This window comes from Hyperoodon ampullatus, assembly GCF_949752795.1.
Source record: "Hyperoodon ampullatus genome assembly, chromosome: 7".
NCBI lineage: Eukaryota > Metazoa > Chordata > Mammalia > Artiodactyla > Ziphiidae > Hyperoodon > Hyperoodon ampullatus.
In genome coordinates, this window is record NC_136920.1 from 75,226,301 (window position 1) to 75,250,187 (window position 23,887).

At 40.9% G+C, this 23,887-nt stretch overlaps 1 protein-coding gene across 3 annotated transcripts in view; it reads left to right on the forward strand.

The window, feature by feature from the left end:
* The window catches only part of NELL1 (neural EGFL like 1), a gene marked incomplete at both ends in the record, with an annotated part of 886,110 nt that overhangs the window by 172,059 nt on the left and 690,164 nt on the right, over positions 1–23,887 (forward strand). For all 3 annotated transcript variants that reach the window (XM_079707393.1, XM_079707394.1, XM_079707395.1), the window contains 2 exons: positions 16,327–16,399; positions 17,060–17,142. In XM_079707393.1, coding sequence (XP_079563519.1) covers positions 16,327–16,399; positions 17,060–17,142 — 156 coding nt within the window. The remainder of the gene's footprint in view (positions 1–16,326; positions 16,400–17,059; positions 17,143–23,887) is intronic.

A 23,887-nucleotide genomic window follows, 5' to 3' on the forward strand; every position in this document is an offset into this window, starting at 1 on the left:
ATAGGGGGGCTTACTTGTTTCTTATTGGTCACATTATCTAGATTCTAAGATTTACCAGGGTCAGAACTGTGTCTGTTTTATTTAGCAAGTGCTTCAAATAGTATCAGGTACACAGTTGGCAGATGATGTACTCTTAACATGAATGAATAAATGCACTAGCTATGAATCTGCCTTATTTGTAAAGTGCAAAGATGTCTCTCATAAAGGTAATGCAGATTGTATAAGAATATATATATTAAAAGCACCCGGCACTTAGTAGGTTTACAGCATGCATTCCTTCTCCCTCTTTCTTATGTATTTAATGCTCCGTATATGCTTAACTCTATACTGTAGTAAAGACAGGCACTTTTGCTGCCTTTTAGGGACTTCTGTTTTAGTTGGGAACTTAGGATTAAGACAGGGAGAATAGTTTGTCCTGTTATCTATTCCAGCTTGATGAGTGTATGATTCTCTGTAGATATAAGGAATCCTTGCCTAAGAGCCCAAATCCCTGATACAGGCAGAAAACACAACGGGTGTTTACAGACTTGGACAATCATTTTCCTGCGGAGGTGGGTTGTGGGGATGAGGAAGAGAGTACCAACAATTATTAACTGCTTTCTGTTCTAGACCTAGTCTGGCTGTACATATATTATCTTAGTTAATTGTGTGTCACCTTCAGAGAATCCTAATAAGGTAGTTATTATAATTGTCCCTCTGTATCCTGTTTCCAAGACCCCTGTAGATACCAAAATCCATGGAAGCTCAAGTCCCTTATATAAAATCTCTGTATGCTGTGAACTGTGCATCTGCAGATACAAAGGGCCGACTGTGTTATCCCTACTGTGTAAATCAGGCAATGGAGCTCAGAAAGATTAAGCAACTTGCCAGTCTCACATAGTTTGCAAGTGATGGAAATAGGATTGAAGCTTAGAACTTTCTTTTTCAATATTTTTGCTTATTCAGTCAACAAATATTTTTTAGGGGCTTGCTTGCTATGTACTAGTCACTGTGTTAGATGGTGGAGTATTTCACTTAGGTATGCCATGTCCTGTGGAGGAGACAGACCTGTCTTTTTCCAGGGCTCTAGCCCAAAGAAACAGGTGGTCCCAGTGAGAAGCACCAAAAGGAGGTGGCAGTTCCACACACCACATCTCCCTAGGGAGCGCTGTGATTCTCCTTGTTCCCCTATAGGAGTAGCTCCATCCAATAGCTCTTTAGAAGGAAACCTTTCAAAACTCATCTCCCTATATACCAGCCCGTGTTTCATTCCATCCTTTGGTGAGGTGAGATGGCTGGGGTAGGGGGAATGTATCACTGTCTCATTACAGAAATTATCTTGATCAATGCTGCAAAAATCTCCCTGTAAAAGAGGCAGTCACTTCTCCTGTGACTTCTCAGGCTTTTAATATATACCTGGTAGAAGCTGTCTCCTGGGTCCAAGAACCACACCTGCCTTTTGGCTCCGTATATGCTTAGAAACTGTCAGAACACCCAAACTAAATAATGCTTATGTTGTGTTTTCAGGTTAAAACTGTATTGTTCTCTATTTTTTATTTTTTTTGCGGTACGCAGGCCTCTCACTGTTGTGGCCTCTCCTGTTGCAGAGCACAGGCTCAGCGGCCATGGCTCACGGGCCCAGCCGCTCCGCGGCATGTGGGATCCTCCCGGACCGGGGCACGAACCCGTGTCCCCTGCATCGGAAGGTGGACTCTCAACCACTGTGCCACCAGGGAAGCCCTGTTCTCTATTTTAAGTATGAATACATCATTTCATAGGCAAAGTAAAAGCAAAAGCTCACTTGTCAAACCTAATTTCTGGGTCCTGGTGCATCGTTAGGAATAGTGCAATGAAAGTGCTGCGGATAAAAGAGCGGAGGGTGGAATCACTTGCTTGTTGCTTGGCTCGTAAGCCTCTAGCTTTAGTTACTTCCTATCAGAGACACAGAACACAGGCTGGGGATTTCTTCACTTCAAAACAACATTCATTTGAGAAAATAGTTAGCCAGTAGTGATGGGCTTATTTGAATCTTCTGATTGTCATAGGTTTTCATTATCAAGGTGGTTGCCTACTGCTCAATTTCCCTTTGATGCATTCTAAGATGATTATGCTGTCATTATTCCAGAGGGTAAGCCTAGGTGAATCACAGTGCTTCAGAGGTTTGGATGTTCTGACAGTTTCTAAATAGTTGAGATCTTGTGGAGAATTCCCATCTCAAAGCCTTTCACAGAGGCCAAGCCTTTCTGTCTCTGTCTCTCTCTATTTTTCTGTCTGGTGAACTTGGGTCTGAAACCTTTCCCTTACCTGGACTTCACTGTCTCCTTAACAGCTGAGCTGTCACTGGGAAGTGAAATTACTTTTTTTTTTTTAATGCCACAGCTGTTGTTTTTTTTTTTTTACCTCAGCTGGTTCCCATAATTCCACAGATGGTAAACATATGTTTATAGGCACATAGAAAAAGAAGTTATATTGGATTCCTCCCATCTCTAATTCTCATTTTTCCTTTCATGCAGAAAGTCAAAGTCACAGAACTGGGGAATCTTATATATTTGTAGATTAATATTTCTGTGCATTAAGGCTTTGGAAACAGCAGGACAGCTAATGATATGCTAATGAACTGACAGTTTTTATTGATCATAATGAAAGTCGACAAGTGTCTTTCTTGGCCTTTATGCAAGCTGGAATATTTTATTAACTGTCTTCAGGGCAGAAATACATAATTGGCTGCATTGTGAAAATCCTCCTTGTCGGTTTCCCAAGTCTTACTTTTTGTTAGCCTGTTGCCAAAGCTTGGGTTATAAACAGAACACATCCTCATCCATATATTTACATGCCTTCCAGGAACTCTCCCCACCTCCTTTTCCTTTCCCTTTTAAAGCAATTTGTTTCAGTGTTTTAGCATACAAAAAAATGGAACCATTTTCTGCAATGTAAACAGAGATCTGCAGGGAAATAAGAGCGTTAAAAAAAGAATTAGCATTTGTTTGGCGGCAAAGCTGCTTTCATTTGTATCAGAGAGCTCCGAGTGTTAGTAGGGTTTGCCTAAGTTATTCGATACATAAGAGGATAATAATGGCAGAATTTTTCTAATCTTTTTATTGATCTTCCTATATTTCTTACTGTGAAATGAGTAAATGTTCTTGGAACAACGGAAATAATGGGCATCAGTGCCCCAGACAAAAAACCCATAATGTATAACCTGCCTGGTACAAATTTAGTTTTCAGTGCCTGGTGAGCTGAGTGCAGAGGGAAGTAGAAGGTGGCAACAGGTGGATGTCACAAAGAGGAAAAAATATCTGTTTTTCTTCTTTCCATCGTACTGATAGTAAAAGCTTATTAATTTGGGTTCTGCCCCTTAGGGAATTTTTTAGATCCTCAGAGGGGCTGAGATTTAGCATTGCACTAACAACAAGAAAATGGATTGTTTAGCAAATTAATAATGCAAATAAGATTGCAGGGGAGAATGTTAGGCTACCTAAAAGGACCTCAGTTTTCCAGCATTGAAAAACTTTTAGCAAGCTGTTAGTATCTAATGCAAATAATTCATTATGGATGGTTGAATAGTATCTTTCCATGAAGGCAGTTAAGATAGAACCTCATTTTGATAACAGGACTTCCTTGTAGCACCATTTTGTGCTACAAAGCCCACATAACTGTGAGACTTTCTCAAATGATATATTTTACTTACACTGTGTTGCAGTGGCCCAGCCCTTGTTTGGAGTTAGTAGACCTGTAGTTGATGGCCTAAGATTAAGGTGTCCTTTAGGAAAGCTAATTAAAGTATCAGAGTTTTAGATTTTTCATAGGTCAAATGACCAGGTAATCTGGCCCTAGATCAGTAGTTTTTATCGGGCATCTCAAAATCACCTCAGAACCACTGTCAAAATTTCATACATGACTGTGCTCCCTCACCCTCCTCTAAAATTCTGATATGTTCCCCTAGTTTAACAACTAGCATTCTACATGATTTTCACACTCTTTTTTTTTTAATTAGTTTCTTCTTTATAACAAAGTGAATCAGTCATACATATACATCTGTTCCCACATCCCTTCCCTCTTGCATCTCCCTCCCTTCCACCCTCCCTATCCCACCCCTCTAGGTGGTCACAAAGCACTGAGCTGATCTCCCTGTGCTATGAGGCTGCTTCCCACTATCTATCTACCTTACGTTTGGTGCTGTATATATGTCCATGCCTCTCTTTTGCTTTGTAACAGCTTACCCTTCCCCCTCCCCATATCCTCAAGTCCATTCTCAATAGGTCTGTGTCTTTATTCCTGTTTTACCCCTAGGTTCTTCATGACATTTTTTTTCTTAAATTCCATATATATGTGTTAGCATAGGGTATTTGTCTTTCTCTTTCTGACTTACTTCACTCTGTATGACAGACTCTAGGTCTATCCACCTCATTACAAATAGCTCAGTTTCATTTCTTTTTATGGCTGAGTAATATTCCATTGTATATATGTGCCACATCTTCTTTATCCATTCATCCGATGATGGACATTTAGGTTGTTTCCATCTCCGGGCTATTGTGAATAGAGCTGCAATGAACATTTTGGTACGTGTCTCTTTTTGAATTATGGTTTTCTCAGGGTATATGCCTAGTAGTGGGATTGATGGGTCATATGGTAGTTCTATTTTTAGTTTTTTAAGGAACCTCCATACTGTTCTCCATAGCTGCTGTACCAATTCACATTCCCACCAGCAGTGCAAGAGTGTTCCCTTTTCTCCACACCCTCTCCAGCATTTATTGTTTCTAGATTTCTTGATGATGGCCATTCTGACTGGTGTGAGATGATATCTCATTGTAGTTTTGATTTGCATTTCTCTAATGATTAATGATGTTGAGCATTCTTTCATGTGTTTGTTGGCAGTCTGTATATCTTCTTTGGAGAAATGCCTATTTAAGTCTTCTGCCCATTTTTGGATTGGGTTGTTTGTTTTTTTGCTGTTGAGCTGCATGAGCTGCTTATAAATTTTGGAGATTAATCTTTGTCAGTTGCTTCATTTGCAAATATTTTCTCCCATCCTGAGGGTTGTCTTTTGGTCTTGTTTATGGTTTCCTTTGCTGTGCAAAAGCTTTGAAGTTTCATTAGGTCCCATTTGTTTATCTTTGTTTTTATTTCCATTTCTCTAGGAGGTGGGTCCAAAAGGATCTTGCTGTGATTTATGTCATAGAGTGTTCTGCCTATGTTTTCCTCTAAGAGTTTGATAGTTTCTGGCCTTACATTTAGGTCTTTAATCCATTTTGAGCTTATTTTTGTGTATGGTGTTAGGGAATGATCTAATCTCCTACTTTTACATGTCCCTGTCCAGTTTTCCCAGCACCACTTATTGAAGAGGCTGTCCTTTCTCCACTGTACATTCCTGCCTCCTTTATCAAAGATAAGTTGACCATATGTGCGTGGGTTTATCTCTGGGCTTTCTATCCTGTTCCATTGAGCTATCTTTCTGTTTTTGTGCCAGTACCACACTGTCTTGATTACTGTAGCTTTGTAGTATAGTCTGAAGTCAGGGAGCCTGATTCCTCCAGCTCCGTGTTTCGTTCTCAAGATTGCTTTGGCTATTCGGGGTCTTTTGTTTTTCCAAACAAATTTTGAAATTTTTTGTTCTAGTTCTGTGAAAAATGCCAGTGGTAGTTTGATAGGGATTGCATTGAATCTGTAGATTGCTTTGGGTAGTAGAGTCATTTTCACAATATTGATTCTTCCATTCCAGGAGCATGGTATATCTCTCCATCTGTTTGTATCATCTTTAATTTCTTTCGTCAGTGTCTTATAATTTTCTGCATACAGGTCTTTTGTCTCCTTAGGTAGGTTTATTCCTAGATATTTTATTCTTTTTGTTGCAATGGTAAATGGGAGTGTTTTCTTGATTTCACTTTCAGATTTTTTATCATTAGTGTACAGGAATGCCAGAGATTTCTGTGCATTAATTTTGTATCCTGCTACTTTACCAAATTCATTGGTTAGCTCTAGTAATTTTCTGGTAGCATCTTTAGGATTCTCTATGTATAGTATCATGTCATCTGCAAACAGTGACAGCTTTACTTCTTCTTTTCCGATTTGGATTCCTTTTATTTCCTTTTCTTCTCTGATTGCTGTGGCTAAAACTTCCAAAACAAGGTTGAATAAGAGTGGTGAGAGTGGGCAGCCTTGTCTTGTTCCTGATCTTAGTGGAAATGGTTTCAGTTTTTCACCATTGAGGACAATGTTGGCTGTGGGTTTGTCATATATGGCCTTTATTAGGTTGAGGAAAGTTCCCTCTATGCCTACTTTCTGCAGGGTTTTTATCATAAATGGGTGTTGAATTTTGTCGAAAGCTTTCTCTGCATCTATTGAGATGATCATATGGTTTTTCTCCTTCAACTTGTTAATATGGTGTATCACATTGATTGATTTGCATATATTGAAGAATCCTTGCATTCCTGGAATAAACCCCACTTGATCATGGTGTATGATCCTTTTAATGTGCTGTTGGATTCTGTTTGCTAGTATTTTGTTGAGGATTTTTGCATCTATGTTCATCAGTGATATTGGCCTGTAGTTTTCTTTCTTTGTGACATCCTTGCCTGGTTTTGGTATCAAGGTCATGGTGGCCTCGTAGAATGAGTTTGGGAGTGTTCCTCCCTCTGCTATATTTTGGAAGAGTTTGAGAAGAATAGGTGTTAGCTCTTCTCTAAATGTTTGATAGAATTCGCCTGTGAAGCCATCTGGTCCTGGGCTTTTGTTTGTTGGAAGATTTTTAATCACAGTTTCAATTTCAGTGCTTGTGATTGGTCTGTTTATATTTTCTATTTCTTCCTGGTTCAGTCTGGGAAGACTGTGCTTTTCTAAGAATTTGTCCGTTTCTTCCAGGTTGTCCATTTTATTGGCATAGAGTTGCTTGTAGTAATCTCTCATGATCTTTTGTATTTCTGCAGTGTCAGTTGTTACTTCTCCTTTTTCATTTCTAATTCTAATGATTTGAGTCTTCTCTCTTTTTTTCTTGATGAGTCTGGCTAATGGTTTATCAAGCTTGTTTATCTTCTCAAAGAACCAGCTTTTAGTTGTATTGATCTTTGCTATCGTTTCCTTCATTTCTTTTTCATTTATTTCTGATCTGATCTTTATGATTTCTTTCCTTCTGCTAACTTTGGGGTTTTTTTGTTCTTTTTCTCTAATTGCTTTAGGTGCAGGGTCAGGTTGTTTACTCGAGATGTTTCCTGTTTCTTAAGGTGGGATTGTATTGCTATAAACTTCCCCCTTAGAACTGCTTTTGCTGTGTCCCATAGGTTTTGGGTCGTCGTATCTCCATTGTCATTTGTTTCTAGGTATTTTTTAATTTCCTCTTTGATTTCTTCAGTGATCACTTCGTTATTGAGTAGTGTATTGTTTAGCCTCCATGTGTTTGTATTTTTTACAGATCTTTTGCTGTAATTGATGTCTAGTCTCATAGCATTGTGGTCAGAAAACATACTTGATACAATTTCAATTTTCTTAAATTTACCAAGGCTTGATTTGTGACCCAAGATATGATCTATCCTGGAGAATGTTCCATGAGCACTTGAGAAAAATGTGTATTCTGTTGTTTTTGGATGTAATGTCCTATAAATATCAATTAAGTCCATCTTGTTTAATGTATCATTTAAAGCTTGTGTTTCCTTATTTATTTTCATTTTGGATGATCTGTCCATTGGTGAAAGTGGGGTGTTAAAGTCCCCTACTATGAGTGTGTTACTGTCGATTTCCCCTTTTATGGCTGTTAGTATTTGCCTTATGTATTGAGGTGCTCCTATGTTGGGTGCATAAATATTTACAATTGTTATATCTTCTTCTTGGATCGATCCCTTTATCATTATATAGTGTCCTTCTTTGTCTCTTCTAATAGTCTTTATTTTAAAGTCTATTTTGTCTGATATAAGAATTGCTACTCCAGCTTTCTTTTGATTTCCATTTGCATGGAATATCTTTTTCCATCCCCTTACTTTCAATCTGTATGTGTCTCTAGGTCTGAAGTGGGTCTCTTGTAGACAGCATATATATGGGTCTTGTTTTTGTATCCATTCAGCCACTCTGTGTCTTTTGGTGGGAGCATTTAGTCCATTTACATTTAAGGTAATTATCGATATGTATGTTCCTATTCCCATTTCTTTAATTGCTTTGGGTTTATTATTGTAGGTATTTTCCTTCTGTTGTGTTTCTTGCCTAGAGAAGTTCCTTTAGCATTTGTTGTAAAGCTGGTTTGGTGGTGCTGAACTCTCTCAGCTTTTGCTTGTCTGTAAAGGTTTTAATTTCTCCATCAAATCTGAATGAGATCCTTGCTGGGTAGAGTAATCTTGGTTGCAGGTTTTTCTCCTTCATCACTTTAATTATGTCCTGCCACTCCCTTCTGGCTTGTAGAGTTTCTGCTGAGAGATCAGCTGTTAACCTGATGGGGATTCCCTTGTGTGTTATTTGTTGTTTTTCCCTTGCTGCTTTTAATATGATTTCTTTGTGTTTAATTTTTGACAGTTTGATTAATATGTGTCTTGGCGTATTTCTCCTTGGATTTATTCTGTATGGGACTCTCTGTGTCTCCTGGACTTGCTTAACTATTTCCTTTCCCATATTAGGGAAGTTTTCAACTATAATCTCTTGAAATATTTTCTCAGTCCCTTTCTTTTTCTCTTCTTCTTCTGGAACCCCTATAATTCGAATGTTGGTGCATTTAATGTTGTCCCAGAGGTCTCTGAGACTGTCCTCAGTTATTTTCATTCTTTTTTCTTTATTTTGCTCTGCATCAGTTATTTCCACTATTTTGTCTTCCACCTCACTTATCCGTTCTTCTGCCTCAGTTATTCTGCTATTGATCCCATCTAGAGTATTTTTCATTTCATTTATTGTGTTTTTAATCGATGCTTGATTCATCTTTAGTTCTTCTAGGTCCTTGTTAACTGTTTCTTGCATTTTGTCTGTTTTATTTCCAAGATTTTGGATCTTGGAAATAGAATCTTGGATCAGCTCTACTATCATTATTCTGAATTCTTTTTCATGTAGACTGCCTATTACCTCTTCATTTGTTAGGTCTGGTAGGTTTTTATCTTGCTCCTTCACCTGCTGTGTGTTTTTCTGTCTTCTCATTTTGCTTATCTTACTGTGTTTGGGGTCTTCTTTTTGCAGGCTGCAGATTCGTAGTTCCCGTTGTTTTTGGTGTCTGTCCCCAGTGGCTAAGGTTGTTTCAGTAGGTTGTGTAGGCTTCCTGGTGGGGGGGACTAGTGCCTGTGTTCTGGTGGTTGAGGCTCGATCTTGTCTTTCTGGTGGACAGGTCCACATCTGGTGGTGTGTTTTGGGGTGCCTGTGGCCTTATTATGTTTTTAGGCAGCCTCTCTGCTAATGGGTGGGGTTGTGTTCCTGTCTTGCTAGTTGCTTCGCATAGGGTGACCAGCACTGTAGCTTGCTGGTAGTTGACTGAAGCTGGGTGCTGGTGTTGAGATGGAGATCTCTGGGAGATTTTCACTGCTCGATATTATGTGGAGCTGGGAGGTCTCTTGTGGACCCGTGTCCTGAAGTTGGCTCTCCCACTTCAGAGGCACAGCACTGACTCCTGGCTGCAGCACCAAGAGCTTTTCATCTACCCGGCTCAGAATAAAAGGGAGAAAAAGTAGAAAGAAAGAATTAGTAGAAGAAAGAAAGAGAGAGGGAAAGAAAGGAAGAAGGGAAGAAAGGAAGGAAGGAAGGAAGAAAGAAAGAAAGGAGGGAGGGAGGGAGGAAGGACGGAAAGAAAGAAAGAAAGGAGGGAGGGAGGGAGGAAGGAAAGAAAAAGAAAGAGTGAAAGGAAGAAGGGAGGGAGGGAGAGAGGAAGGAAAAAAAGAAAGACAGGAGGGAGGGAGGGAGGAAGGAAAGAAGGAAAGAAAGAAAGAAAGGGGCGGAGGGAGGGAGGGAGGAAGGGAAGATAGGAAAAAAAGAAAGAGGGAAGATAAAGTAAAATAGAATAAAGTACAAAATATAGTAGCATTATTAAAAATAAAAAAGTAATTATTGAAAAACAAAAAAGAAAGAAAAAAAGGGACGGATAGAACCCTGGGACCTATGGTGGAAGCAAAGCTATACAGAGAAAATCTCACACAGAAGCATACACATACACATTCACAAAAAGAGAATAGAGGGAAAAAAATCGAAAATCTTGCTGTCAAAGTCCACCTCCTCAATTTGGGATAATTCGTTGTAAAAAGAGGAAAAGGGGGAAAAGTCTGAAATCTTGCTCTCAAAGTCCACCTCCTTAATTTGGGATAATTTGTTGTAAAAAGAGGAAAAGGGGAAAAAATCTTAAATTTTGTCCTCAAAGTCCACCTCCTCAATTTTCGGTGATTCGCTGTCCATTCATGCACTCCACAGACGCAGGGCACATCAAGCGGACCGTGGAGCTTTAATCCGCTGCCTCAGAGGCTGCACAGAGAGATTTCCCTGTCTGTTCTCTGCTCTCACAGCTCCGGGGTCTCAGCCTTGGACCTAGCCCCGCGTCTGCGCGTAGGTTACCGGAGGGCGTCCGTTCTTCGCTCAGACAGGACCGGTTTAAAGGAGCCGCTGATTCGGGGGCTCTGGCTCACTCAGGCCGAGGGGAGGGAGGGGCACGCAGTGTGGGGCTGGCCTGCGGCGGCAGAGGCCGGCGTGACGTTGCACCAGCCCGAGGTGCTCCGTGCGCTTTCCCGGGGAAGCCGTCCCTGGGTCCCGGGACCCCGGCACCCCGGCAGTGGTGGGCTGCACAGGCTCCCCAGAAGGGGGGGTGGACAGTGACCTGCGCTCGCACACAGGCCTTGTGGCGGCGGCGGCGGCAGCAGCAGCCCCAGCGTCCCACGCTCGTCTCCGGGGTCCGTGCCTTCAGGCGCGGCTCGCGCCCGTCTCTGGAGCTTCTTTAAGCAGCGCTCTTAATGCCCTCTCCTCGCGCACCAGGAAACAAAAGGGAAGAAAAAGTCTCTTGCCTCTTCGGCAGCTCCAGACTTTTTCCCCGGACTCCCTCTGGGCTAGCCTCGGCGAACCAACCCCTTCAGGCTCTTCCTGCCTCCAGCCCCAGTCCTCTCCCTGCACTCCGACCGAAACCCGATACCCGAGCCTCAGCTCCCAGCCCCGCCCCCCCCCCCGGCGGGCGAGCAGACAAGCCTCTTGGGCTGGTGAGTGCCGGTCGGCCCCGATCCTCTGTGTGGGAATCTCTCCGTTTTGCCCTCCACACCCCTGTTGCTGTGCTCTCCCCGGCTACTCCGAAGCTTTCCCCCTCCGCCACCCGGAGTCTCAGCCTGCGAAGGGGCTTGTAGTGTGTGGAAACCTTTCCTCCTTCACGGCTCCCTCCCACTGGTGCAGGTCCCGTCCCTATCCTTTTGTCTCTGTTTATTCTTTTTTCTTTTGCCCTACCCAGGTATGTGGGGAGTTTCTTGCCTTTTGGGGGGTCTGAGGTCTTCTGTCAGCGTTCAGTAGGTGTTCTGTAGGAGTTCTGTAGGAGTTGCTCCACGTGTAGATGAATTTCTGATGTATCTGTGGGGAGGAAGGTGATCTCCGCGTCTTACTCTTCCGCCGTCTTCCTCCGGACCCTCGATTTTCACACTCTTAATAGCTGTGAAAATTATAGTTCAATATTGTGTCAGGGAGGAAGAAATTTTCTTCTACCCTTCTAGGTTCTTCTGACAAGTCTAAGAATTAAATTGACATGAGACCAATTAGCAGAAACTCAAAACAAATTTTAATAACACGTACACATGGCAGAGACCCAGGAAAACTGAGTAGCTTACCAAAAATGGCTGAAACCCTCACCTTAAGTAGTCTTCAGCTAAAGACAACAGCAGAGAGTGTGGTGGTAGGTCTTTGGGACTCAAGGGGAGGTAGGCAATTCACACGGAGATGGCAAAGCAAATGTTCAGTAAATAAATGTTTGCTGGGCCATGCAGAGACAATGGGGTGCAGAGTGCACACTGATCTCTAAGTTGCCCCACCACACCTAGTTCATATTCCTTGCAGGTATTTCTGATGACAGTTCTATTCTGGGAACAGGCCCTCTATCTAAATTCTTTTAGGCAGTTAGGGAGAAGGTCAAAATTTCTTCCTGAGTCTTTTGGGCCTTGATTGTTTTCAGGTCTAAATAATCTGCATGCCAATGAGACATTTTGAGTGGCAAATTTTGCTCTCTTACAATTATATAATTTATAGTTTTTAGGAATTTGATGCAGGTTAGGTATTGATTGTACCTACTTTGTGAAATATACTATGATAGGAATGGCAGGGAAAGCTGAGGTGAAAACCTATGATTTTTGCTTTCATGGTTTTTATAATTTAGTGATTTGGTTAGTTACCATTCAGTTCCAAATCAGTAAGATTTTATTCTGTTCCTGTACTGGATGCAGGGGCTACTTTCACCACTCTGAACTTGTAAGGAGTAAACACTCTTGCTCCAGAAAATCCGAGTGATTGACAATGGGGCAGGGTTTTTCAAAGTGGGGCCCCTTGACCTTTCATGGGAATCCTTTGGGACAGCTTTTAAAAATGATGATTCCTGGGCCCACTCCAACCCTCCTGAAACAGAATCCGGGGTTGACCAGGAATCTGAATGTTAAACAAGTACTCAATGTGATTCTTAAGAAACTGGCAGTTTGAGAAATACTGCTGTGGTGAATGGTATGAAGTAAAGCATAGGTCTCAAAAAATGAGATCAAATGAGGTCCACTAGTTATAGGCCCAGCCAGAGCTTTTCTTCTTTTTTCAGTTAAGTGTAGATACATTTAAAGTTAAATGAAGCGAAATAATAGAAATTCTATCTTTTTATTCCTTATTTCATCTTTTCTGGGGAGAAGTTGCTGTGTTCTAAGGTACATTTTCATCTATAGAAATCCTCACAGATGATTTTTCTGGGAGAAATAAGTCTGATCGAGGCTCTTTGTTGTTTGTTGCTTTATACTTTATAAAACTCTGTTTTCTAAAGAAAACTACAGGCTTAGCAAATGCTTCTTTTATTGACAAATGTCCAGGCACTAAATACAGTTGGCCCTCTATCTGTAGGTTCCTCATCCGCAGAATCAACCAATTTTAGTCTACAGTTGGTTGACTCCATGAATGCTGAACCTGTGTGTGCAGAGGACCTACCATACTACGCCATTTTATATAAAATACTTAAGCATCTGCAGATTTTGATATCTGTGGTGGGTGGGTGGTGGAGGGGGGAAGGGAGGGTCCCAGAACCACTACCTTCCAGCTACTGAGGGATGACTAGTTCATATGACAATTCAGTGCAAGACCTTTTGGTTCTTGTCATGGGGAGGTGCTGGGATATATACACAGGTATGTATTTATAGGTTCACATACATACACTCACACTCCTTTGGGTTACAGTTGGTATTTGTACAGTACATTGCCACCCTTCATTTAATCCAGCATAGAATTACATCCGTTCAAATAAATTAGCATTCCCATCTTTTTGTTTGTTTGTTTGTTTGTTTGTTTGTTTTTTGCGGTACGCGGGCCTCTCGCTGTTGTGGCCTCTCCCGTTGTGGAGCACAGGCTCCGGACGCACAGGCTCAGCGGCCATGGCTCACGGGCCCAGCCGCTCCGTGGCATGTGGGATCTTCCCAGACCGGGGCACGAACCCGTGTCCCCTGCATCCGCAGGCGGACTCTCAACCACTGCGCCACCAGGGAAGCCCAGCATTCCCATCTTGATTCATTTGGCAAGAACATGTTTTTATGCCAGTATGTGGGCTGACCCTCATGACCTCTTTTTCAGAAGAAATATCAAGTGCCTTGAGTTTTTGTGTTGATAGGGATTGAGAAGCTGTCAGTTCTTATTTCCATTTTTGTTCGAGTCAACATCATTGATCTTCACCTAATGATCTGTGTAACACACACGTGTGTGCCGGAGATTAAAAGTGGAAAGACAGAGGAGGGAGGCAGGTGGAAGAAAGGTGTGGGAGAGGCAATTAGTAATTTATAAAGTGACAAAATCAGTCATTAAGAAAACAAAAGGAATACTGCTATGTATAATATATGTTGCTATAGGATAAGTGGATGGGAAATCCTTTTCAAATGGACTTTTTTTTTTTTTTTTTTTTTTGTGCTACGCGGGCCTCTCACTGCTGTGGCCTCTCCCATTGCGGAGCACAGGCTCCAGATGCGCAGGCTCAGCAGCCATGGCTCACGGGCCCAGCTGCTCCACGGCATGTGGGATCTTCCCGGACCGGGGCACGAACCGGTGTCCCCTGCATCGGCAGGCGGACTCTCAACCACTGTGCCACCAGGGAAGCCCTCAAATGGACTTTTTCTTTGTTTTGACAAAGATAATACCATGACAAATATACTCCAGGTTTCTGAGGGCCCTTTCCATGGCTGATAAAAATAAGAATGATTTAGGCTCTTCTAACCAGCAGGTAATAGATAGACCTCATCCTTTCCTGGTACGTGTGCTTTTGCCACTTTGGCATCAGGGAGGGTGACCAACTGTCCTGGTTTGCCTGGGAATCTCTCAGTTTTAGCACTGAAATCTCTAAATCCCAGGCAAACCTGAATAGTTGGTCACTATAACTTCATCCATATTCAGCCTCATTAGACAGGTATTTCCTGATGTGTATTTAGTTCTCTCTGATGGGCTGTTCTTTGAGGGAAATCTATTGCTTTGTCTGCTCTGGACTGATTTTTTCTTTTATCTTGAAAGTTAGCAAAAGCACAGAGATCTGGGGCTTCCCTGGTGGCGCAGTGGTTGAGAGTCTGCCTGCTGATGCAGGGGACATGGGTTTGTGCCCCGGTCCGGGAAGATCCCACATGCCACGGAGCGGCTGGGCCCGTGAGCCATGGCCGCTGAGCCTGCGCGTCCGGAGCCTGTGCTCCTCAACGGGAGAGGCCACGGCAGTGAGAGGCCCGCGTAACGCAAAAAAAAAAAAAAAAGCACAGAGATCTAAATTGTGACACTTTCAGTTGGGACGCCTGTTTCATTGACCCAGCACTTGAGTGCTAGAAGGTTCTGTAGCTTTTGCATACAGCACTTCTTTTTCCAAGTGAAGCAACTGAAGCTCAGAGAGGGTGGTTGACTTACTAAGTCCACGCAGTTAGCTACAAATGGATCCAGACCTTAAACCTTGGGCCCCTGACTGCCAATCCCATGCCTTTCTCAAATTCCTCACGTGTGCTTGAAAGGCACCCTGGCCACTCAAAGGAGTTAATTTGCTTTGAAAAACTGAGCAACTTTGTGCCAGGAAGAAGCCGATTGACTTAGACTGTGCTCCATTAATTGCTCCCTGTAATTCCCCGGCAAGAGTTGACAAATTCATTTTGAGGAGCTATGGCAGGCACCCCCTTCCCATGGTGAGGCTGTCTCTTCTCGTAATCATGGACACCGCATCATCCTCGAAGAGGAAGAGGTTAATCAAAGTATCTAATTCGGAGGAAGAGGCCTTGTGACCCTGTTATTTCTATTAATATTTCCAATTAACATTTTATCTTGGAATAATAAGCAGAAACATCATTTGCTGGCTACCTTCTGCTGTTTAGAAGGTGAGCACATAAATGTTAAATGTTGCTCCCTCTGAAAGACTCACCACACTATCATAAGCCTATATTTTATTTATAGATTAAGCTCAATATTCTGAACCAGCTTCTACATGTTCCATCTGTTCTGTAATATCTCTTCCATCAAATCAGGAAAAAAAAATACCCTAAAAACGGAATCTTGAAATTCAATGTGAAAAATCCAAAAGCCAAGTCAATATTTTCATTGAGAGATGGCAGCCCCGAACACTTTCTTAAATTAGGGCTGTTCTTCCAGACTAAATTGCAGAATGAAAAGACCACCTTTTATCCACAGTGAGATGTTGAGCAAATCTTAAGACTCACCAGCAAAGACTCATGTTACTCAATTAGCTGAGAGCACGGTTCTTAAGGAGTTTTCCCCATGTCTAATTTTATTTCCTAGACTAAATGAATCAATAGAGCATTTTAGTCTAATATGTTCCTATTGTCGCTTTTTCCCCACTTAAAAAATCCTGTAAATCAGCAATATTTAATGTTCCAAGATGACTAGGGCATTGAGGAGAATTTTTATTGCATCAGTGTCTTTATAGTTGGACAGTTTAAGAACGTTGACTGCTGGATCCTTAGTTCTATGATATCATTAGCATAAACCAGTGGTAAGTAATTGTAGCTTTCTCAAGATGAATGGATATTTCGAGATTTTTTAGAAGAGGATGGTTTGGAGTAGGTCAGTGTGGACTAAGGCCCACTCACCTTCTGAATACGGTTATCAGTCTTGCTTAAAAAAAAAAAAAAAAAAAAAAAAACTTCCCTGCAGAGAGCATGTGACAGGGGCCATTTGAACTGGTAACTGTAATACTGATTGCCACCTCTCTCTTCTGTTATCAAGGGGATTATCCAAGATGGGAAAATCATCTTTACGCCGAATGGATACATAACACAGTGTCCGAACCTGAATCGAAGTAAGTAGCAACTTAAAGCGTTTCTGAATTATTAATATTATATAGCTTGTTGATAATATCAGAGAAGCACTTCAGGAAGGATACAAACAAACTATTTACACTGGTGACTTTTGAGGTGGTGGGGTTAGTGAGAGATTTTATGTATACTAAAATACTTCTGTGTCTTTGGATTTTTAAAAAGCTTATGTATTATTTGTAGAATTAACATTTGAAGGTAAGAAGAGATTATATGAGCAGTTTGGGGTCTGTAGGTTAATATAAAAAGTTATGTTTCATATAATTATATAAATATACGTATATAAACTATTTTTTAAACTTCTTGACTTGGATATATATGAGTGTACTTTTTTGCTGCTTCTGTGATAATTCACAATTCTTTAGTCCCAATAAAAATGAGAGTTTAGTTTAAATTTAAAAATGTTTTCAAGGTAAAAACATACTGTCCTTTTAAGTTAGTCCTTGTTCCTTTCTTTTTGCTTATTAATAAAAGGAAAAGATCTAGATCTGAAATCCTCTGTGAATTCACTCCAATTTTGAAGTCACACTTTACCAGAAAAGCGAAAACACTTTTATATAGCTAAACAACTACTGTTTAAAAAATATATATATTTTTTTCTGTTAACACAGTAGCAACATTTATTTTATATTTTCTTTATTGAGCTTGTCCAACTTGCAGTGACTTCTTAAGCCTGGTGCAAGGAATAATGGATTTACAAGAGCTTTTGGCCAAGATGACGGCAAAAGTAGGTATCGAAATTTCACTTGTGTTGTTTCATTTCTTTGTCCATCCTATCTGGAATTTAGAGTGATATGCTATAATGGAAACATTTTTAGTGTTGGCATCTGCGATATGTTACTATAAAAATGGTTTATTCTTTCTTGAAATAGGACAACCTATAGTAAACATAACCGTTTACGCCTTTGATACTATTAGACTGTATCAAAATACTTACTTGAAAAATGTTTGGAAGAAAGGCAATATGTATCACTGTATATTCCCTGGGAGTGGAAAAGGAATTTGCCCATTGGCTATTAAACCAGTAATACTGAGAGATGATATATGGTCAGAGTCACTGCTGCTTATAAGCTAATGCATTTTGGATACAAGAATCATTGCCAGTAATCGGAAAGGGCAAGATAGCTATTGTTAGGAACAGATTATTGTCACAGGAAGGCCTTATATCACATTTCTAATATATGATGCATTTCAAAACTGGTCCTGAGTTAAGTAGTGAAGGAGGCAAAGTTTGCCTTTCAACACCTTCAGTTTTATAATTCTGCATCTTTCCCTCCTCCCCATCATTCACTTAACAAGCATCTTTTGAGGATCTGCTATTTGCCAGGCACTGTGTTAGGCACATAGGAGGCAGTGATGAAGAGGATGTGATTTCTACCCCAGAGACGTTCATATTGAGTGGCAGAGCCGGGAATGTAAACGGGACTTTGATAATATATACTCATAAAGTTTAGATAATGAAAAGCCCTGAGCCTTGTGAGGAAAGGCACTGAATAAATAGAAAACGTGGCCCATGCTGTTGTTATGATACCGATCAGTCGTGGACATGAGTTCCAGCCTAGGGCAAAGGAGAATTTGGTTGGCCCTAAGAGACATTATGCTCTGCAAAAGGGAGAATTTTAATAACAGTGAAAATGATACCTAATCCTATTCTACCTGTGGCTGTGACTGCTCCTGCCATCAGCCATATCACGTGGAAAAAATCGGTGGGTAGGTCAGTGTTTGGGATGTAGGGCTGTATTTTGGACTTAAAGACTCTGCTGCTGAAGATAATGTTTCTGCTTCAAACTAGGTCTTTGGCCAAGTCCCCTTTTGTCTGCAAAGGAGAGAGAGCACTTTTGTAAAGAGAGAAACTAAAAGTGAGATTCGAGAGATTCTTTTCACTTCAGAGTACAGTGGAAATGTGAAACGTAGGCAATAATTTGCCTTCCCAGCTTGTGGCATATAGAAGCTTTTGTGTCATATTGTCTGATGCAGCTTGATCTCAATACTGTTAATTATATTTTAGCTTGCTACCAAATTTTTGGAACAAGAAACATGCCACTCAGCCTCAGGTGACTGTGCTTCTCCATCTCCTGGTGATGAGAGTACCCTTTTTCATTCTCATTCTTTCCCGTTGCAGGAATGTCATTTTTCTCCTTTTAGCTGTACATTATTATCTAGCAGCCACATTGAGCTCTGTCCACAAAACATTATTATGTAAAATGGCCATTTGAGAGACAGAAGATATTTAATTGTGAGCAGAAAATGGTTTAATTCACCTTCTAAACACCCCTAGCACTTTGGAAGATTTATAAGTCTATTTCTTTCAAACTGTGAATAGAATTATAATTAGAAAACTGAATACTTCCATCTTCACTGCAAAATTTGGAATCTGTGATAATCTAGAAGAAGAGTTGGCAAACTTTTCTTGTAAGGAGCCAGCTAGTAAATTTTAGTCTTTATAGATCAAGAAGCAAAATTGAGAACATGATGTATCTACTTATTTCACTTCAATATAATCAATCAATATAACATGAAAGGGGGCTTCCCTGGTGGCTCAGTGGTTAAGAATCTGCCTGCCAATGAAGGGGACACGGGTTTGAGCCCTGGTCGGGGAAGATCCCACATGCCGCGGAGCAACTAAGCCCGTGCACCACAACTACTAAAGCCTGTGCACCACAACTGCTGAAGCCTGCGCGCCTAGAGCCCATGCTCCGCAACAAGAAAAGCCACCGAATGAGAAACCCGCACACCTCACCTCAGTGAAGACCCAATGCAGCCAAAAAAATGATAATAATAAAATAAATAAATTTATAAAAGAAAAAATATTACATGAAAGGATGCTCAACATTGCTAATCTTCAGGGAAATGCAAATCAGAACCACAATGATACATCACCTCACACCTGTCAGAATGGCTATCATTAAAAAGAACACAAGCAACAGATGCTGGCAAGGATGTGGAGGAAATGGAACCTTTGTACACTGTTGGTGGGAATGTAAATTGGTACAGCACTGTGGAAGATCGTATGGAGGTTTCTCAAAAAAACTAAACTAGAACTACCATATGACCCAGCAATTCCATTCCTGGGTATATATCCAAAGAAAACAAAAATGCTAATTCAAAAAGATACATGCACCCCAATGTTCATAGCAGCATTATATACAATTGCCAAGCTATGGGAGCAACCTAAGTGTCTATCAACAGATGAATGGATAAAGAAGTTGTGGTACACACACACACACACACACACACGCACACACACACACACACACACTGGAATACTACTCAGCCATAAAAAGAATGAAATTGTGCCATTCACAGCAACATCAAGGGACTTGGAGGGCATTATCCTAAGTGAAATAAATCAGACAGGGAAAAAGAAATGCCGTATATCACTTATATGCGGAATCTAAAAAAATCTAAAAAATACAACAAACCAGTGAATATTTCAAAAAAGCAGCAGACTCACAGATATAGAGAACAAAATCGTGGTTACTAGTGGGGAGAGGGAAGTGGGGTAGGAGTGATATAGGAGTGGTAGATTAAGAGGTACAAACTATTATATAATAAGCTACCAAGACATTGTACAACACAGGGAATCTAGCCAATATTTTATAATAACTATAAATAGAGTATAACCTTTAAAAATTGTGAATCACTATATTGTACACAGGTAACTTATATAATGTATTGTACATCAACTACACTTTGATAAAAAAAATAAAATATAACTATTGAAAAATGTAAAAGTTATTCTTAGCTCACAGGCCATACAAAAATAAGTGCTGGGCCAGATTTGGTCCATGGACCTTAGTTTGTCAACCCCTGATCTGGAATATACTGGAAAGATATTCATATTAGGTAATATTTATTGAGCATTTACTATGTGTTAGTTACAATGCTTAAACTTTTTATATTCACTCTCTCTATAATCCTTCCAACAATCCTCTGAGCTAGGTTTAGTAGCCCACTGTCCAGATGAGAAGACTGAGTCTCAAGAAAGTTATGTAGCTTTTCCCAAGGAAAGTGGATGGCAAAGCCAAGGCTCAAACTTAGATTCTGTAAGTTGGATCATAACCGAGGAAGTTTATGGTTGGAGGAGAGAAGATTAGAAAGAGAACCAAAAGATATAAAGAAGGAATGACTGATGGAGAGAGGGAGGTGGAAGCTACCAGTAGGAGGATGGCGATACCAGTGAGAAGAAGAATGAGCACATAAGATGAGAGGAAAAGAGAAGTGTGTGCTCAGATGGTACCTGTTGGGAGTGAAACATGAGCGTAGAGCTTGTGGCAGCTTTTGAAGGAGGAATGTCAGGGCAAGGACAAGCCCTCTTAACTCAGCCATCTGTTTACAGCCACTTGTTTTCCTTAGATAGATGTGGGAATTTTCTGAGTCCTGGGTTTACATTATGTGTCCTCCTGCCAGGACCACACAGGGCTCACTGCTATTGCATTATCTCCTTAAGGGTTTTCAGATCATAGGGACTGCTCAGAATCAGACTGCTAACCTAGGATCAGCCAGGTGAATTCTCAGCAAACAATTCTTTAAGACTTCTGAAGGAAGATATTTCCCTCTAGCCAGTGCCATGGTCTGAGTAGGAAGGTCTTCCTTCTGTGCCTGGTGCAAGCCTTGTTCCCTTTTTGTTCACTCTTAAGCTGAGGGTACAGCCCTTTGGGGCTGTACCTTGATGTAGGAGTTTCCTTTAAGACATCCCATCTTGGGCAGACCCTGTTTTCTATTTCATCTCCCTGGCCCCCTGTGCAAGGTGGGAGCTTGAGGGCTCCATGTTTTGGCTAAGGTCATGGAGGTTGGCTTTGGTGCTCACTTGCCTCCCTGGATCCCTGGCTGTCGGTTTGTTTTGGCCACTGTGGCTTTACTCCTTTTCTATCAGCTCCTGTGATGATTTTTAAAAGTTATGATTTGTGTATATTATCCAGCGTTTTAGTTGGTTCAATTGGTGTCGTCTTTTAGGGTACCTAGTCTGCCATCTTGGTGGAAGCAGAGTGAAGGAGATGGAGTCTGGAGTGATAAGACAAAGTGGAACTCAAGTAGGGTTCCTGGGTGCAAAGGGAATTCTATGGCACCAAATCGACCTGGATTTGGGCTTTGCCTTTAGTTAAAGAAGCCTATCATGGCAAGATTTAGCTGATGGGTTTGGAGGTTTGGTTTGAGTTGCCCAGCAGCTGTGATTAAAATAGGCATTAATCATGTAGATCACGGTGGAGATAGAAATGGGCTTTGGAGTCAGATTCATCTGATGTTGAATCTCATTTTTATCACTTCCTTGGATGTTTGCAGCCTGGAATGAGTCACTGGTCTCATTTCTAGCTGCAGTTTCCATGTATGTAAAATGGTGACAATTATTCTTTGTTTCATAAAGATTGCATGAAAGTTGCTGTCAGAGCCCTGGTCTAGAGCCAGGAGGTTTTGGAAAGCAGCAGAAAGTCCTCACACTTCGGTCACAGTGGAAGCCATGGAATCCTACCGGAGAGCGAGCCCAGCGCACAAGCTGGACAGGAGTTGGTAGCCAAAGTCACATCAAACCAAACAGACACAGACACCAGATCAGCTCAGGATTGTGCCTAGGAGGGCTTGCTGTTCCTTTTCTCCTTTCAAAGTATAGGGTGATTGAAAATGACTGTGCCCTTGCTTGATATAGGAAAGATCAGGGAAGCAGCTTGCATGTAGCTTCAGGTGACAGAGGTCAGGGTACAGAAGAGCCCTCTTGAAGAATCCCAACATTGTGGCAAAACCATACTTTTTCAAGGGGGAGAAGGTGGAGGGAAGCGGTCCCCTGATACTTCCCCTAAGTGATCGACAAGAGACCACCAATCCCCTAGCTTATTCTGGAAATTCTTCCAGGTAGTCTCTACACTGTGGGAACCACAAACGTGCTGAGCCAGGTACACAGCGATAGGATCAGGCTGTGTCCTGCTCTTGCATTCCACCTGTGCGGTAATCACATTCTTCCTTCAAGCTTAGGAAGAAGAGATGCTGAAGATGGGGAATTTCTTGATTACTTCTGTTTAAATCTTTGACAAATCTATTTATGTAAATCAAGCAGCACTTGGAGTGGCATTTCAGCTTGTAACATTTACTTTTGAGACTTTCATTGTTTCAAGGAGCTCAATAGTGATTTTTCAATTAAGCTTAAAGGTTTAACACAATAGATTTCTTTTTCCCTTTCATATAGAAATGCCAAATAAATAATATTTCAAAGGAAAAAAAGAAATCTATTGCATGACTAATGTACTTAGATTCATTCATTGACCTCTTGCTGTGAAAAAGGCCTCTGCTGTCTGTCTTTGAACGTGTAGAGTTAAGAATAAATGATTCGGTCCATGATTGCTTGGATAAATGCGCAAACAAAGGTAAAACAGAAAAGAGATGTAGATTTGATACCATATCTATTTTGGATCTGCAGGCATTCTTAGAGAAAATGGCAGGTAGTGTAGAAATAGCTTTTGAAAATGAATTTGTATAAATTCAGCATGCTAATGACAGTGACAGAAAATGTAATTCATTTTAAAATTCAGAGTTGTTTTTCTCCTTTATTGTTGCTTCAGGATTTAGCAGGGGAAAAGGAAGGCAAGATTACATATTAAGTGCCTTTGAAAAATTAGCTTTTTGCCTTAATATTCCTTTGTCTTGGTGTCTGTCTGATGCATTCTTATCATCACAGAGATTAGGGTTTTTCACTGTTGTCAGAACAGGCTAAATATATTAAAAATTTAAAAACAGTACTCAGAATGGAAGCAAAATCAGCCTTGAGAATAGCTTCCATTGTATTAAAATTGAGGCTTTTCCTTGGAATTGAGTTTTGTAGGTGAGCGTAGCTCAGCTTTGTTGGGCAGTACTGGAAATTGACAATATTGCCTTAGGCAAGCTCCTGGATTTTCAGGAAACTTGGATAGATACAGAATAGCCTTTTGAACTAGTCCTTAAGAAGTCCCCTCTTACCAATACGTGGTTTTGGTACTTGGTGTCACCAAACTCTTGGAAGTATATGTTATCTGCATTTCCTAAAGAATTCTCAGAGAATGTAATTACCGTCAATTCTGGATGCTCTATGATTAAGCTGGAGATTTAAATGTAACTTGAATTTTTGGAAGACCATGTATAGTAGAGAGTCATAGGAAGTGAATTTTCAGGCACGGTCGACTCAGTTTTTTCAGGGTTGATTATAGTGCATGTGGTTTGTTTAGGATTCTATTTGTTCTTTTCCCTTCCTCTTGGTACTACCCATGGTAGGCAGACGAGGAACAAATTTTCTTGAGAAATTCCAAAAGTTTAGAGCAAGAGATGGAATAAAGGACAAAAACCAAGGTTGAATTACATGTGGATTCCATTTCCAAAGAGTAGCACTGTTATGAGTAATTGAGAGGAGCATGTATGGACTGGAACCATAGAAAATGTAGAAAGATGGTAGAAGTCATCATTAGCCAGGTTCAACCATTATAACTAAAATATTGCCTTGAAATAGTCTT